The sequence below is a fragment of the Accipiter gentilis genome, chromosome 33 (genome assembly GCF_929443795.1).
Source record: "Accipiter gentilis chromosome 33, bAccGen1.1, whole genome shotgun sequence".
In the NCBI taxonomy this organism is placed as follows: Eukaryota; Metazoa; Chordata; class Aves; order Accipitriformes; family Accipitridae; genus Astur; species Astur gentilis.
In genome coordinates, this window is record NC_064912.1 from 17,324,040 (window position 1) to 17,339,468 (window position 15,429).

Here is a 15,429-nt window from a genome sequence, read left to right on the forward strand (position 1 = left end):
TCTCAGGGCGAGAAGCCGTGACTCAGCAGGGCGAGGGGGGGTGACGTCACGATGGCGTCACCACTCCGCCCCGTGTCGCGACCCCGCTGGGCCACCGCCCCTCTAACGGCTACACGGGGCCCTCGGCGGGTGTTGAAGGCCTGGCCGTTGTGCTGAAGGGATTTAATTCCTGTTATCCCCTCTGAGGGGGATAATATGGTGGCTGAACGTGGTGGTTGTCGTCCGATCCCATGTAATGTTCGTCCTGCTCTCAGGGAACGGGATTGGCGTCCTGCATTCAGGTTGATTCGGTTTATATAAATGGAAGTGTATTTTCCATCCCTGCAGGAGCTGAAGCGGTGAAGTTACGCGGCCCTGAGCTGCTGCGGGCAGGGAATTTGTCGGCCCTTCAGTATACCATGAAGAAGAAGAAAACCTTTCTGCCTGTCATGGGGATGAGTACGTATTCTCTTGCCGCTTAGCGAGAAACATCAAGTTGTGTTGAAATCCCATTCCTGGCAATAAGCAGCATGCCTCCGGGGCAAGTGAAAGCAGAATACAAACTTGAAACTTCACAGGTTTTCCCTCCTAACCTCCCTGTTACATGTACTGTCACGTACAGCCTGGCTGCCAGTTCTGCTCCTTCCTTCGTTCACGCTATGACCTTCCCCACACCACCTGATCTCTACAGCTCGTTTGCCCTTTCTACGAAAGAAGGACAATATATTCCACTGGAAGACATTCTGGAATTGAAAGATGAAATATTTTGGAACCGCTAAGCTGTATTATTGCTGTCAACCAAAATCTTTTCTCTCCCAGCTCAGCAGTTGCCTAATCCTGTTAGTCACACTCGGAGGCCTCCCCCTTCTTTAGCAGCTTTAATCCCCATGGTGTTTTTTGACCAGAGTGATCTTTGGTCCTGTGTCAGAACATGCAGACCTTCATGGTGTGCTGTCAGCGCTGCTTCTGGGTCCAATTATTGTCTTTTAAGGGTTCCCGTCACCCGTGGGCGCAGAGCTGTGTCACAGCGAGTGAGATCCTGGGCAGAGTGTGCCCCCTCCTCATGAACTGGTAGAGATGGGTATATTTTATGTCAAGGCTTAGCTGCAAAAATCACATTATGTATGCCCCCAAACCATGCACAGTTGCCCCCAAAGACGTACCCAACCCCTGCTCCAGGCAGAGACGGGTATGGGGGCAGCGGGGGGGGGGGAGGTATCGGCAGCGGCTGGGGCAGAGGGAGGGTCCCCAGCGGGCAAGGGGAGACGGAGCGGCGGCGTGGGGTACCCCCGAGGCTGAGAATTAGGGAAACTGAGGCAGGGGCTGGGTTCCCCGCCGGATTCGGCACCCCGCCGCCCCGCAAAGCCCCCCGCTCCGGAGAAGGGGAGGGAACGGGACTCGGGGCAGGCTTAAAGCGGGCGGGAGGAGCGGTGGAACCGCGCCGTCGCAGGGCGCTTGTGCCGCTTTAAGGCGGTGCTGCCGATCCGGGCTCGGTCAGGCACCGGGAAGAGGAACTGGGCTTTGCACTGCCGGGTCGGGGCGAACGCACCGCCGTTGCACCGGGTGGCCCCGGTTTCCCCCCCCCCCCCCGCCCCCCTCCACCCCACCGCTGCCGCCTGCTCCGCTCTCGCTGCAAGGGAGGGATGGGGCGGGGAGGGAGAGGAGGCGCTGGGGGCGAGGACCGGCCTTTGCATCCCCACCGCAGCCCCTCTGCAGCCCCTCTGCTCCCCGTTGCATCCCCTTTGCATCCCCTCCGCTCCTTCCTTCTGCTGCGAGGGGACGTGCTTGCCAGGGCCGCCTGCTTGCAGGGTGCGTGCTTGAAATAAAAGCCCCCCCCCCCCCCACCACCACCCGAAGACACCCACCCCCCCCATCCCCTGCCCCGAGCCCTCTCCTCTACCATGATTTTGCTGAGCAGCTTCTTGCACCTGCGGCCTCGGCGCTGCGGCCCTTTCGCAGGGCTGGGCAGGGGCTCCAGCCCCGCAGCGGGGTCCCGCAGGGCTCTGCGGGTGCTGGTGGACATGGATGGGGTGCTGGCCGACTTCGAGGGAGGCTTCCTCAAGAAGTTCAGGGCCAGGTACCCCGACAAACCCTACATTGCCCTGGAGGACCGGAGGGGCTTCTGGGTGTCGGAGCAATACGGGCGCCTGGGACCTGAGCTGAGTGTGAGTTTATGCATCCCCTGGCTCCGCGCGTGGCTCTTGTTCGCTCTGCACCGTGCGGCTGGAGCTCCGGCCCCGCGGGACCCACTGGCCCTCAGCTTGCGGGTGCAGCGCTGGGGAGGGCTGCGGGTGCTGGCCGGAGCTCCCACCGAAACACAGGCACAGGTCTGCACGCAGGAGGGCTTCCAGCGGTGCCTTTTTCCCCAGAAATCCAGCATTTTTCATGCACATCTGTCTCTTTTCCCCTGCATGCATGGATGGAGATAGATGCAAGGAAAGGAGATCTTTCAGAACATCTGTTTTAATATACCCCAAATTGCATAGCTGAGTTTTTCTAGCTCTGATTTGGCCAAGCTGCATGGATTGATACTGTTCCTAGATGGATTATTCAGTTTCTCAGCAGCAATGTGAGGGGTGGGATGCAGCAGAGAAGCTGAGAGCAAACCATGCAGTTGATGCTTCATTTGAGGGCTTACTTAAAATTAAAACAACCCCGAGCCCTCCCACGCCTGAAAATTATTGTATTCATTTTAACAATTAAAGCCTAAAAGCAGAAGCTCTCTTTCCATTGTACTTTATCATTCAACGAGGGGCTGAGTGCTGCAGAAAGTCGGTTTCTGTCTCTACAAGTTGCCTATCTCAATGGGATGTCTGTTGGCTCATCTGCGCATTGCAGTTGCACTAGTTGAAACGTGTTACAGCAAATAAAAGTACTCTTGTCGTTAGTGGTATGATGGTTACAAGGAAGGGAGTATGAATAAGGTCTGGGGCTCTCCCACTGGCAAAGTCCTGAACAGCTTGATGAGCTGAACAAATAACGTGTCCTCTCTAGCTGGGATTGATGAAAGGGAAGTGGAGGACATCGTTCATGCAGTAAGGCAGATGCTAAAAGTTTGGCAGGGTTAATGCATGATAACTCTTTTTTTTCTCTTGATCTCAACTACTTTCGATGTGTTAAATGAAGTGAGCTCATCTTGCGTCTGCTGTGATCACCTAACACCACCAAAACCTTGGGCTGAACAAGTAGCAAAACTTCGACAGTCCGACCTCAGGGCAGCCCTGATTTCACCTGTGGTTTCAGAGCAGGCATAAAGAGAATAGGATCTGCTCTGTGGCTACAGGCACATGGGCCATTCCAGTCCCCCATCGTCAGAGCCTACCATCAACCTGCTGTAGAAGACCAGAAAATAGGAGCCAAAGAGTCCAACGAGCTGAGGTTCCCAGCTCTGCAAGGGAGAACAACAGGTCGACAATATGCCAAGCACACAGACCTGGAAGGATGGGGAGCCCTGGATGGGCAGGGAAATTCCTCACAGGGAGAGATGAGAAGAAGGAAATGGAGGGTCTGTCCTGCCTGGCACATGGTGGGATTCCCAGCCTGGGGGATTTTTCCATCTGCTGGGCAGCATGCTGGCTGCAGTGCCAGAGGGAATTAAAAGAGCCAAGTGGGTCTTTTCTTCAGGATGAACTTAGTTCTTCCCCCATTGAGCTTGATTGCAAAATGCTTTTTGACATAAGTGGAAGCTGAATAGCTACGGAAGTCCTTGCTGTAAGAAGACACTTCAGCACAATTTGAAGTGCTTTGCTGCATCAGGCCACATTTCTCAGGTGTCTCTTGTGCGACTACAGTCAGTATCTTAAAAATAAAATGTCATTGCTCACTGGTCTAAATCAGAGCAACTGGAGTTTGAATGTTTGCCTGGCCCTGTGGCAAACTGTTAGGGTAGCTGTTCTTGTCATGGTGCCAGCAGGCATTTCTGCTGGCTCTCTTGCACCAAATCGGCGTGTTTCATTTTGAACATGTACGAAGAAGGCTTTTCTTCCCTCTTCTGAACCACCAATGTTTTCTGCTGCTCAGGCAAAAGGGAAGAGTGCAACAGTTGATCTGAGTAGTCTCTCCTTTGAAGTTGGGTGCCTGGTCTTCTCACATTATCTGGGGTTTTTTGAGAAATACAGGGTCTGATTCTGGCATGTCATGTTAAATGCTCAGTGCCCAAATATGTAATGGGTTCATGCATTCATCTTCCCAAGAGCAGGCAAGGTGTGCAGCCAGCGTCTTGGCACAGGCAGCCAGCAGGATGAAGCAGAACATGACTCCCCCAAGTGAGCCCTGTGTTTGCTTTGCGGCATTGCTGCCCTGAGCCTGGAGTTACCAGCAAAGCCCCAGTTGCTCCTGCTTGCCTGCTTTCTTCCCCCAGTATGGGTGTAGTAAAGGCAAAACGTGGTGGTTATGCGCGCTAGATTCCCACTCATCAGGCAGGTGGGAGCTGCAAGTCTAGCTGGCATGTCCAACCAGCCTATTTGTTGCTATGAGCTGTAAGAACCAGCATATAAGCATCACTGAGGCTGCTCTCCCCTACCCTGATGCTCTACTGTGTGATATAAGAAGGCCAGAATGGGCTTAAAGTTCCTTTTGTCCCTATTGTCTGACCTCAAATACAGAAACAGAGGTGCTGAAAATTAAGATCAATCCTTCAGGGCAGGGCTTCCTTCAAAACTTCTCCCAGCTGCATCTGTGGATGCTTGGCTGCATTGCAACACCGGGAGAGGTCTGCTTCCTCTGCCTGCAGCCACGTTGCAGCACTCCCAGGCTCTCCTCCCTGAGGACCCAGTGTCTGTGCAAAATAATTGCTTTGCTTGGCAGCTGACAAGCCATTACCTGTTTGAGGGAGGCAGGGGATGCTGTGCCTTAGAGCTGTGCTGGACCCATTGCAGGCAGCCCCTGGACTCTGTCCTTGTCCCAAGGTTTTGCTCCCCGTGGTCTCTCTCTGCTTTGCTCTCCCTTTGCACCATACTAGTGCACCCCAGCTGCTAACCTGGATGTTAAGTGTTTCAAACCCTTGCCTGCAGGTACTGCATTTGCCTGGTAGACCTTGCCCAGGCATCCCTTAGGAAGAGCATCTGCATTCATCCTGACATGCATTTCATCCTGTAATATACTTTCTCCATTGAGAGCAGCCCCACTGCTATTTTAAGTGATCTGATTGAGACAAATAGGCCAGAGAGCATCTGGAGCTGAACAGCATCACATTACAGCAGGGCTACTGGGCCACGTCAGCCAGATCCACGTGGAAATGCCCCTCCAGACGCAGACCTGGGGTTTGGTTCAGTTCTGGGCAATCTCATGTGGTTTGCCTTGAAAGAACGTGCTGCTCCCTCTGTGTCTGGGGCTGCACAGGCAAAACCAAGCCTGCTCCAGAGCATCTCCGATCTAAATTGTATGGGACGGGTGCAGGTTGGCAGGTGGGAAACAAAGGCACCCACAGAGGCAAGGCGGGTTTGCAGGAGAGGACCGGAGCCAGCCCTCCCACCTTTCTCACTGTCACCATCCTCTGTCCTAGGAAAGGGTGGGGAAGATGCACGTGCAAGGAAAAGAGTAGCAAGAAGCCCTGTGCAGTAACAGCTCTCTTTCCCCTCACAGGAAAAAGCCATCAGCATCTGGGAATCCAAGAACTTCTTCATCGAGCTGGACCCACTCCCCGGAGCTGTGGAAGCTGTGAAGCAAATGGCAAATTTGGCGGAGTGAGTAGGAACCTGCCCTTTTTGGGTATGGACAGGGGAGCAGCAGTGGCTTTGCAGGCTCATCCGCCTTCTGGCAGAAGCGCTGAATACAACATCAGCATTAAAAATACCACCTAGCCTGCTGGGTGTGGGAGGAAAGAGAGGGCTTTGGGTCCTCAAGCAGTCACCAAGATAATCAGCCATGTGCAGCCCCTTACCTTCAGCTCTCTGCTCCCAGCAAGGGTGGTGAAAAAGGGAACATGCTTGTGCCATGGGTGTGGGTACATGTCCTGGGGGTGGGATCCTGTGAGATGGGGGATTAATGTCTTAAATCACCCTGGTTTGATCTGCGTGTGGCGGGGGGTCTGCTTTGGTCACCTGCCTGCTTAGGCATGGAGTGGCATCTCGCAGAGGCAGCCAGGTGTATCTCAAGAGGGAGCAAGGTCTGATCAGTGTGTTTGGCCACCAAGTGACACTCTGCCCCTCTTTTTATTCTCATGGCAGCACCGATGTGTTCATCTGCACAAGCCCGATCAAGAAGTACCGCTACTGCCCTTACGAGAAGGTGAGTAGGTCCAAATCCCAGCTCCCCCTTGTGTACTGCGCTGCCCGGTGAAAGCCATCTGACCCCCACATGCCTCCAGCTGTCTGGCTGTAAAATGGCAGCGATATTTCCCTGCTCCACCAGTTTTGTTCCTAAGCATCTTCGCAGAGCGGCAGCTCTGCCGTTGGCCGAGCTCTGCCATTTGCATGTACTGAGGTGCTTGGTCTTAGTATTTCATCACGTCAAAAGCTGCTTGGCTTTAAAAAAACTTGTGCTCCAGCAGCATCCAAATCCTTCCCATTAATGAACTTATTAAGAGAGATGTCCTCCCTGTGTGGGGGCCAGGGCTCATGCCGTGCGCTGCTGCCACTCTGCTGAGCAGCCCCTGCTCCATCCATCAGCTTTCCCTGCATTCACCGCTCGCCTCTCGCCTTCCAGTACGCCTGGGTGGAGAAGCACTTCGGCCCTGAATTTCTTGAGCAGATTGTTTTGACGCGAGATAAGACGGTGGTTTCTGCTGATCTGCTTATAGACGACAGACCTGATATAACAGGTAAGGGAGGTGTGGGGTGGCAGGAGTGACCAGAGGCAGCCTCGAGGGGCAGATGGTATCCGGGGGTGCTGGGTGCTGGTCCCTCCCTGCTTGATTAGGCTCTCATTAGGGGTTCGTGTCCGCAGGCTCCTCATGTTGGAGTAAGGTCAACCTCTGCGTCTCGCAGAGGAGTTGTCCAGCGAGCTGACCTCTCTCCTTGCTTTGCAGGGGCCGAGCAGAACCCCAGCTGGGAGCATGTGCTCTTCACGGCCTGCCACAACAAGCACCTGCAGCTGAAGCCCCCCAGCCGTAGGCTACAGTCCTGGACTGACGACTGGAAGGCCATTCTGGACAGCAAACGCCTGCCGCCGGGCCAGGCCGCCTAAACACCAGCCTCCCACCGCTTCCCGGGGATGCGGCCACCCGCTCTTGTCCCTGTGGAGTCCTGCTGAAGGCTGAAACCACAGATGGACAGACAGACAGACACTGTCCGTGCTGCGGAGAGGAAGAGGAGGGTGAACTGAAGCGCCACGGCCACCCAGACCTGGAGAGTGGACCCCAGCCCAGCCATGCCACAAGGGACCAGCAGCAGGATTGGCCCCGTGCACTCAGCAGCCCATCTGGGCAACATTTCCCCCTGGCTTCTGGGGTCTCTATGTGGCATCTACACCCCCTGAGAGGCCAGCCTGGCATTTCTGGTGGACGAGGTCACCCTCAGCATGTCACTGTCCAGTGCACCGCATGGCACAGAGCCACTCTCCATCCTCTCTACGTTATGGTCGGTGGTCATGCAGGTGGTTTGTTTTGTCCTTGCAGGGCTTCATACTGAGGGGCTGCCTCGGGGGATCTTTCCTCCCAGCCGGTGGCTGGGGTCTGGGGAGAGGAGCAGCTGGAAGCGCAGGGGGAGCAGGCTCCCTGCACCGCCTCAGCTGTGCTGTTCCTTGCAGCTGATGCAATGGGACAGCTACGTAGTTCCCTGCAGGAAAAGTCCCTGCAGCGGGATATGGGGACATTACCACTCCTCCTGTGGATCTGGCCTTGGGGAGAGAGCCCTGAGGCACTGTCACACCCGAGATGTAGCCGTCCTCCAGCTGGGGGGAGGGATGCCCGCTTGCTCTCATCCCTGAGGAACTGCTGCAGCTTTAGAGCTGGGGCTTTAGAGCTGATTTGGGATGATGAGAGGGGCTTTTTTCCCCACCTCCTCATCACTTGTGGGCTGCTTACCTGGGGCATCTCTGGGGCAGCGAGCAGGTAGTGGCAGTGCCAGCACCAGCCCTTCCTGGGATCCAGGCAGTTTCTGCAGGAGCTCATGGCTCACCCTGCCAGCCAGCGATCAGACGGTAGCTCCTTGGATTTCAAAGCCAGGAAGGTCTGCGCATGCAAGCTGCATGATCACATCACCCCATCTCCCTCCTCCTGGTAGTGTCTGACATCAGCCTGCCAGGAAAGCTCTGGGTGTGCATCTGCCAGGCACCCTGCTTCCACGCAGGTCCTGGGTGCTGCATCCCACCAGGGTCAGGCGCTGGGACAGTTGATGCCACAGAGCATCCTCAAGCCTTCGGTGTGGAGCTGGGTGGAGAAGCGGGGCTGGTGGAGGAGCTACAGCATCGCTGAGAAGTGGGTAAAGCAGAGGCACCATGGGTGTCCAAAGGGGTTGCGTTGGTGGAGGATTATCACAGCTGCATCCGTGGATGCTGTTTTCAGTCCTCCCATACTGCAAGGGAAGAAGTTGAGGGGACGTTGCTGTTAAAGGCCAGGGAACCCATCACAGGCACCCACAAGGCTGTATCACAGGCTTAGTTTGTTCTGCAGCTGCCTGCAGCTCTGCCACTGTCCCGGCTCTGGATGTCTGGGGATGGAACATGCTGCCAGCCACCCTCGCCTTGTGTTGGGACCCCTGAGGTGAGGTGTTCGGCCACCCGACCGCTACGAAGGGGCTGCAGCATACGTGGCTGTCTGTGCCAGCCGCCACCGCAAGATGACTGTGCCGGGGCTGAGCTCTGGGAGCAGCCAGTGCTGCTGGGAAGCTGCAGCTGGGCACCGCAAAGGGAGCATTTGGACCAAGGGGCAGCTTCAAGAGGGATGCTTTTTGCATAACTGTACCCACAGCTTCTTCCCCTGCCCGGTTCGTTCCTGTCTTCCCAAGCCCACACCAGCCAGGCCTTGAACTGCAGCAACCCAGCTGGCACCAGAAAGCCGCCACTGCTGCTGCTGCTTTTCCATCCAGCCCCATAGAAGAGACATCCCAGCTGCTGGGAAGAGCTGGGTGTCCCTTCCCTGCCTCCAGCACTGCCATAAGGCAGACATGGCCCAGCCGTCCCAAGCGGGAGCCGGTGCTGGGTTTCCCCAAGCAAAGCCCCGGGGATGCGCCGGCTGCGTCAGGGCCGGCATGCGTTTGCGTCACTGCTGACATTGCGGAGGCCGTGCGACCCCCTGCTCCTGCCTGCCCCCACCGCCGTCTGGGATCCCGCTGCGCGCTCCTGCTCTCCTGGCCCGAGGACTTGCTGGCTGCAGGAATAAAATTCCCCACTGGGACACATAGCCCCACGGGCAGGGGCGGTAGCCAGGGCTTGGCTGGAGTTAGCCACCCCACGCTGCATGCTCATGCCTTTGGCTTGCCTCTCCTCTCTCCTATGAGCCCCCCATCAGCAAAAAACGATGTGAGCTTAAAGCTACATAGCCAACAAATAACCTATTTCAGCAGCGGCGGCTGGCCCCCCCACCATGTCGAGGACCTGGAGGGGCTGGTGAAGTCGGTGCTTTCGAACCTGTGCCTTCCCCGGCTGCTGCGGGGTCAGGGATGAAGGCTGCATCGTCTTAGGTCTTTCTGAAAGCTGCCCCACCTCTCGGGATGAGGTGCATGCATGAAGACGGCCCATGGTGTTGGGAGTTCCATACCACAAGGACCTTTTATTTTTTTTTTTTTCTGTTTAAACCACTGTGTGCTTCTCCGGGTGGTGGGTTTGGTATGAGGGGGTGTATTTGGGAGGGGTGTTTGCAATGTGCACCCACCTTAGATGCAGCCCCCTGGCCAAGAGCTGCCTTGGCCGGGGGTTTGCAGGCAGGGAGCTGGGAAAGCAGGTAAGCTCCGTGGGGAGCTGCTGCGGCTGCTGAGCACCACATACCCCTCCGCTCTGCCAGAGCCCTGCTGGCTGCCGGCCCCTTCGTGCAGCTGGTGGGTCCTCATGGGGTCCAAGCTGGTTTTGTTTTCCCAGCAGCACCATTTGAACATGAGTTCCCCAAGCCCCCCGGAGCCTTCTCACAGCCCATCCTCAAGCCAAAACGAGCCGGCGTGTCATTACGGCAGCTGCCCAAACCAGCCATCTTCCCCCGAGGCTGGGGTAGACCTGAGGGACGTGGGTCTCTGGTGACCAGTGGGTCTTTCCCCCTTGGTGGGAGATGTGATACCGGAGAGACCGTGTGGCTTCACGCCAAATATACTTGAAAGGAGAGCCGGAGTTTCTCACGCATGAGGCTCCGACTTGACGCACAGAAACCCCGAGCAGGTAGCTGACCTGTTTGCACCCGCCGAGCTCGGGGCTGGGAGGTGGCTCTCCGTCGCCCGACAGATCGACCCTTTCAATGTTCGAGCCCTTCTGTGGCCAGCTAAGACGCACAAAGCTTTTATTTTTAAATGCACATCTATAAAGCCGAGGCCGATGAGGAGCACTGCAATAAACACTGGGTTTTATTGGCATCCAGCTTCCTAGAAACGGAGTTTGGGTTTTGCAGTTTCCTGCCTGCGGCTTTGCCCTCCGCGTGGGGACAGGGGGGGCTTCGCCTGTGGGCCTGGGCAAGTCCCTGTGTCCAAAAAGCCTATAACCAGCCCCCAGCAGTGCCATTACCCCATTAGACAGAGTCCCTGTGGGCAGAAATAGGGGTGGGTTTAGGTAGAGATGAGTTTCCTAAAGATCTTTTATAATAAATAAAGCCATAAAGCGTGTCTCCCGTTGGGCCACAGAGCAGAAGCAATAAAAGGGGCTGGAGCTGTCACAGGCTGGCTCTCCCGGGGATTTTTTATCTTGTCCATTGCTGTGGGCTGGTCCACATCCACGCACACTGGTTGCGAGGTGTCCACAGGCTTCCCCTGCCCACCGTGGGGCCGTGCCACGGGTGACCGCTGCGCTTGACCGGCACTTGCGTGCTGTAAGCAATGCCGTAGCCCTGCCAGACACGCAGGATCCAAGGTGAGGAGGGAGGACTGCAGGAGCATCCCAGCAGGGCTGGGAAAATCCCCATTTCTGGATCAGGCTCTGAGGAGTGATACTCCAGTGGCCTGTCTGGGGGCTCCCCCTGCCCTGGCCACAGTAGCTGGCATCAGCACACCATGGATGCTGGGACAAAGCATGGGAATTCTTTTTTTCTCTGGTAGTCAGTGCAGCCCTAATTCACTACTATGTACAGCATTAAAACCAGCTTGATTTGTCTCTTCCAGCTCAGACCACTGCATTAGATAGTTGCAAACACTCAGAGGTTAAATTAGCTTGTTCACTGGCGAGTCCAATCCTGCCACAGCTTAGCCCCAGCCTAGATGCTACAGCAAGGAAAAACATGGTCTGTGCCATAGCTCATGCCTGAAATGAGTGTTTCTGGGCCTGAGCAGCTGGACAAGGTCTGACTCTGCTCCCCAACACTGGAGTCAGGAGTGTCCCATGGGAGGCAGTGACCTGCCCCAACGCACCACGAGACGGCGGGGAGAACGGAGCATTTGCACTGGAGCTGGGATGCGTGGTCCTCGCACTGGTGTGGCTCCAGGACACGACACGGGATGCGAGCAGGATCGCATCCGTGAGCTGGAGGTGCTGTTCTGCTGAAACCGGGACACCCAGGGAGTCCTGGGCAGCATGGGGGACAGGGAAATTCAGACGCCAACTTGGGCAGCACAGCCTGGACTGGGTGTGCATCCCCCCCCAAGACGCTGCTGTGGGGCCCATAAAGCTGCCCTGGGGCTGGTTTGGTCAACAAGCACCTCTCTGCCCTTGCAGCTGCTTTTTGGGGCTCCCTGCAAAGCCTGGCAGCACGCGTTGGGCCCCAGCTGCCTCTCTTTCCCCCCTACCCTCGCCCTGCGCTGGAGATCCCAGCTTCCCAGAGGAGACGCTGTCCTTTCCCTGGCACAGGGACAGAGGCAGCGGGTTTGACACCAGCTCTGCTCTGAGCTGGGGCTACCAGGAGGTGGCACTGGGACCAGGGCCACATGTTTCCCAGTAAAAGATGGAGCAAGGTGGAGGGACCGCATCCCCACCAGCCCAGGGAGGGTTGGTGGAGGAGCATCACGAACTGCCGGCTTGCAGCTGAGCTGTGGGTTCGTTGCTGTGTCCGCTCCTCCACGCTCTCCAGCGTGCCTTTTTTTCTCCTTGAAAAGCCTCAGGTTGCAGATATCGCATATCTTCCGGGTGACAAGCACAGTTTCCAAGGCAGGCGGAGGTGGAGAGGAGGGGGATGAAGGTTGTGGTGACCTAGACCTGGCCCTGAGCACAGGGGAGCACCCTGCATCGATGCCGGTGGGAGCATTCGCACCCTTCTCATGGCCAGGGGCTGCTGGGTGAGGGTGGCCCTGGCCAGAGCAGGACCACCGACCGTGGAGAAAAAGATGTCAAAAGCAAAGACGCCGTCTCTAACGTGTAAGCACTGCCCTCGGCTGGGTGCTGAATTTTGGCATTGCCCAAACTCACTGGAAAAGTTCCAGGAGGTTTGGGTGCCATCCCAGCAGCCGGCGCAGCTCCCGCGTGAAACCCCTCAGCTGCCTGGAGCGGGGTGGGGGTGCGAGCACCCGACCCCCTTAGGGAATTCACCGCGAGAGCAGCCCGCTTCATCCCGGTCCGAGCTGGACCAAGCTTGCAGGACCCAGCAGGGTGGGAGCGAGCGATGCTTGCGCCTGGACCCCTCGGAAAGTTGTCGCCACGTGGGTGTTTGTTAGCTCTTTCTGACGTTGGCCGATACCCAAATAACTCCAAGCCGGTGCAAAGCTCGGCGAAGGGGGAGAGCGAGGGCTGCAGGGGCTGGCTGGCCCCAGCCCTGACGCAAGGGCGGTGGGTGGCGTGGGACGAAGCCAGGGCAGGGGACGGAGAGAGGATGAGTCACCCAAATACGCAGGAGGGGAAGGAGCGGAGGCAACGACGGCTCAGCCCACGGCAGCAGCCAGACCAGGGCTTTGCCTCTTGCAGGGCCGCTCTGCCCGATTTTGGGAGAGGAGCGGGATGGTGCCCTGGCGTCACTGCTCAGGGCCAGGGTCCTGAGCCCAGTGCTGCCCGCACACCGCGGGCAGGACAGACGTGTGGATGCAGGAGAAATATCCACTAGAGGGGACTGTGCGATCGTGTGTGGGAACGTGCAGCCGCCAGCCTGGCTCTGTAGAGCAGGATGCGGCTCCTCTGGCCGCAGAGCCAGTGCTCCATCCAGCCCTCAGCCTGCTTGGTTATCCCAACCCGGGCTCCCAATGCCCTCCGCATCACTCCCACTGGGCACTGCATCCCGGGGGAGCACAGCTTACCCAGGGCCAACCGGAGTACCATGGGGTACGGAGAAAGCAGTTGCAGCTGAGGGATGGGGCAGAGAATGAGATGGGCAAAAGCATGAAAAACTTGTGGGTCAGTAGAGGAACTGGGGATCTATAGGGTCCATATAGAAAATACTCCTGGAAAAAATGCAGGCTGAAGCCCCCTGGCAACTCAGGACATCCCCCCTCCTCCTCCATACCTCCCTGCTTGGCTCTGCCCCTTGCTCCCCCCCGGGACTCCACAGCTCTCCCAGGGCTGAGACTCTTCATCCTGTCCCTGCAAGCCCAAAATCCCCCAAGGACCCAGGGCTGTTACTTTGCTTTTTCCTCCCGCTCACCCTGAAGCTGGAGCCCATTGCGTGGGGCAGAGCTGGGGGTGCCGAGGGCAGGCAGAACTGGGGTGGTTTCTGGTGGTTTCCTCTCACCGTCCCTTTGTCCCCCAGCAGCACGATATCGTCTCCCTCCCGGTAGGATTAATGGGCTTTGCTTCTCTATTTGTTACACAAGGACTTAAGTAATGTACTCCCCAGAGAGAAATAAAGCTTCCTTTGCCCCAGCAGTGCTGGAGAGGCCAAATCAGAGCCCACGGTGATGGGCTGCATCAGCTTTCTCATGTCCTTCAAGGCTCCACACGTTAAGCCCATCCTTCTGGCACAAATCCTGCAAAACGTTTATTTGTGACCGTGTTAACAAACATGCTTGTGGAACATGTTGTGTTTAGATGTGAGCATGCCACCTTCTCCCTGTGTCCCCAGGGCCAAGCTTGTGGGCAATGCAGCGCCAGGGTTCACAGCTGCCAAAAACCGGGCGCTGATGCTGCTGACGCTGCACTCGCGAGCACCACGGGGACCAGCAACCCCGAACACGAGGCCACATCTCCTGCTGTTCCCATCAACCACCAAACCTGCCAGCAACATCCCGCTAGCTGCTCTTTCCTGGAGGTTCCCAGCTCATGGTCCCGGCGCAGGGATGCAGCCAGGGGCAGGGTCTGACCACGATCTCATACAGCCCTGGTGTCCTGCAGCTGCTGGAGCACGGACACAAGGGCTCCAGGGATCCCATCCAGCTCCATAAATACCTGTCACAGGGGAGGACGCTGGTCTCAGGCCACCCCATGGGCAGACACCCATGGAGCTGAGCTTGCACATCCTGCTCCCACAGCCACCCTTGATGGGTCTGAGCCCATCCCCGGCTCCCTCGACCACCCACTAATCCTCGGCTGGTGGTACCAGCAATGCTCCCGGGATGGAGAGGGCACTTTGGGGAAATGGTGCTGCTCCTCTCCCAGAACAGATTTGCCCTGAATACATACTACTTTAATTTGCCGGATTTTGGGGGAATCTTGCTTCGCTGTGTCTGGGTCCAATCCCCCATGTCCCAGAGCCAACATTTGGCATCCCCAGGTAGCCGGGACTGGAGCCGCGTCTGGTCTCTCAAGATCCAGGGAAGGGAGATTAACAGCAATAACTGAAAGGCTGTTAGTGAGGTACCGGGTGAGAGCACTTGAGGATCTATGGAAACATAGCTGGCTGTCCCCAAGGTCCACAGGTCCCCCGTGACCTGCTCGGTGCCTGTGGCGTGTTTCCATCATGCCAGCCCAGTGGGAGCCCCAGCTGGGCAGCACCTGTGCTGCCTTCAACGCTTGCGGTGATGACGGTGAGTCATCCAACGGCTCCCAGGGACGACTCCAAAACACCGGCAGACTTTGGGAAACTCCCAAAGGTGCTGGGATACGCAGCAGGAGGCAGCTGTGGATGCCAGGAATCGGCCTCTGTTTAGTAAAGGGGAGGCGAGGAGGCCCCGCCGTGCGTGCCGGAGGATGCGCCACGAACAGGGAGCAGCTCGTGCTGCACGAAGCGAGTCCTTCCCAGGTGAAGGGATGGGAAAGGCAGCGACCTGCTGCTCTTGGTGCTGCAAAGCCACCTGCACACGCTGCCAATGTCACCCGAGCGAGGCTCAGCACCGTCACCACCGTATCGGTGCTGAAGGCACCGGCTGGGAGCAGGCGGCAGCCGGTGCCTGCTCTCGGCCAGCTCTCCACCGTGGTAGGGCTGGGATCGCTGCTGCCTGCGTTACCCTTTACGGCACCGTGCCCGCCTGCATGAAGCTTTTGGCTGGGCACCAGCTGGGAACCACCTGGCTCATCACCCCAACCCGGCGGGGGCTGCTGGGTTGCCGTGCCCCATCCTGCCCAAGGGCTCTGCTTGCTTCCCCT

At 57.4% G+C, this 15,429-nt stretch overlaps 1 protein-coding gene across 1 annotated transcript; it reads left to right on the forward strand.

The window, feature by feature from the left end:
- The first annotated feature begins 101 nt into the window (after positions 1–101).
- On the forward strand, positions 102–10,413 carry NT5M (5',3'-nucleotidase, mitochondrial). Its single transcript, XM_049791380.1, has 5 exons — positions 102–2,144; positions 5,563–5,663; positions 6,147–6,207; positions 6,625–6,739; positions 6,947–10,413. The coding sequence occupies exons 1-5, from the start codon at positions 1,881–1,883 to the stop codon at positions 7,102–7,104; spliced, it is 699 nt and encodes a 232-aa protein (XP_049647337.1). The 5' UTR covers positions 102–1,880; the 3' UTR covers positions 7,105–10,413.
- The last annotated feature ends 5,016 nt before the right edge of the window (positions 10,414–15,429 follow it).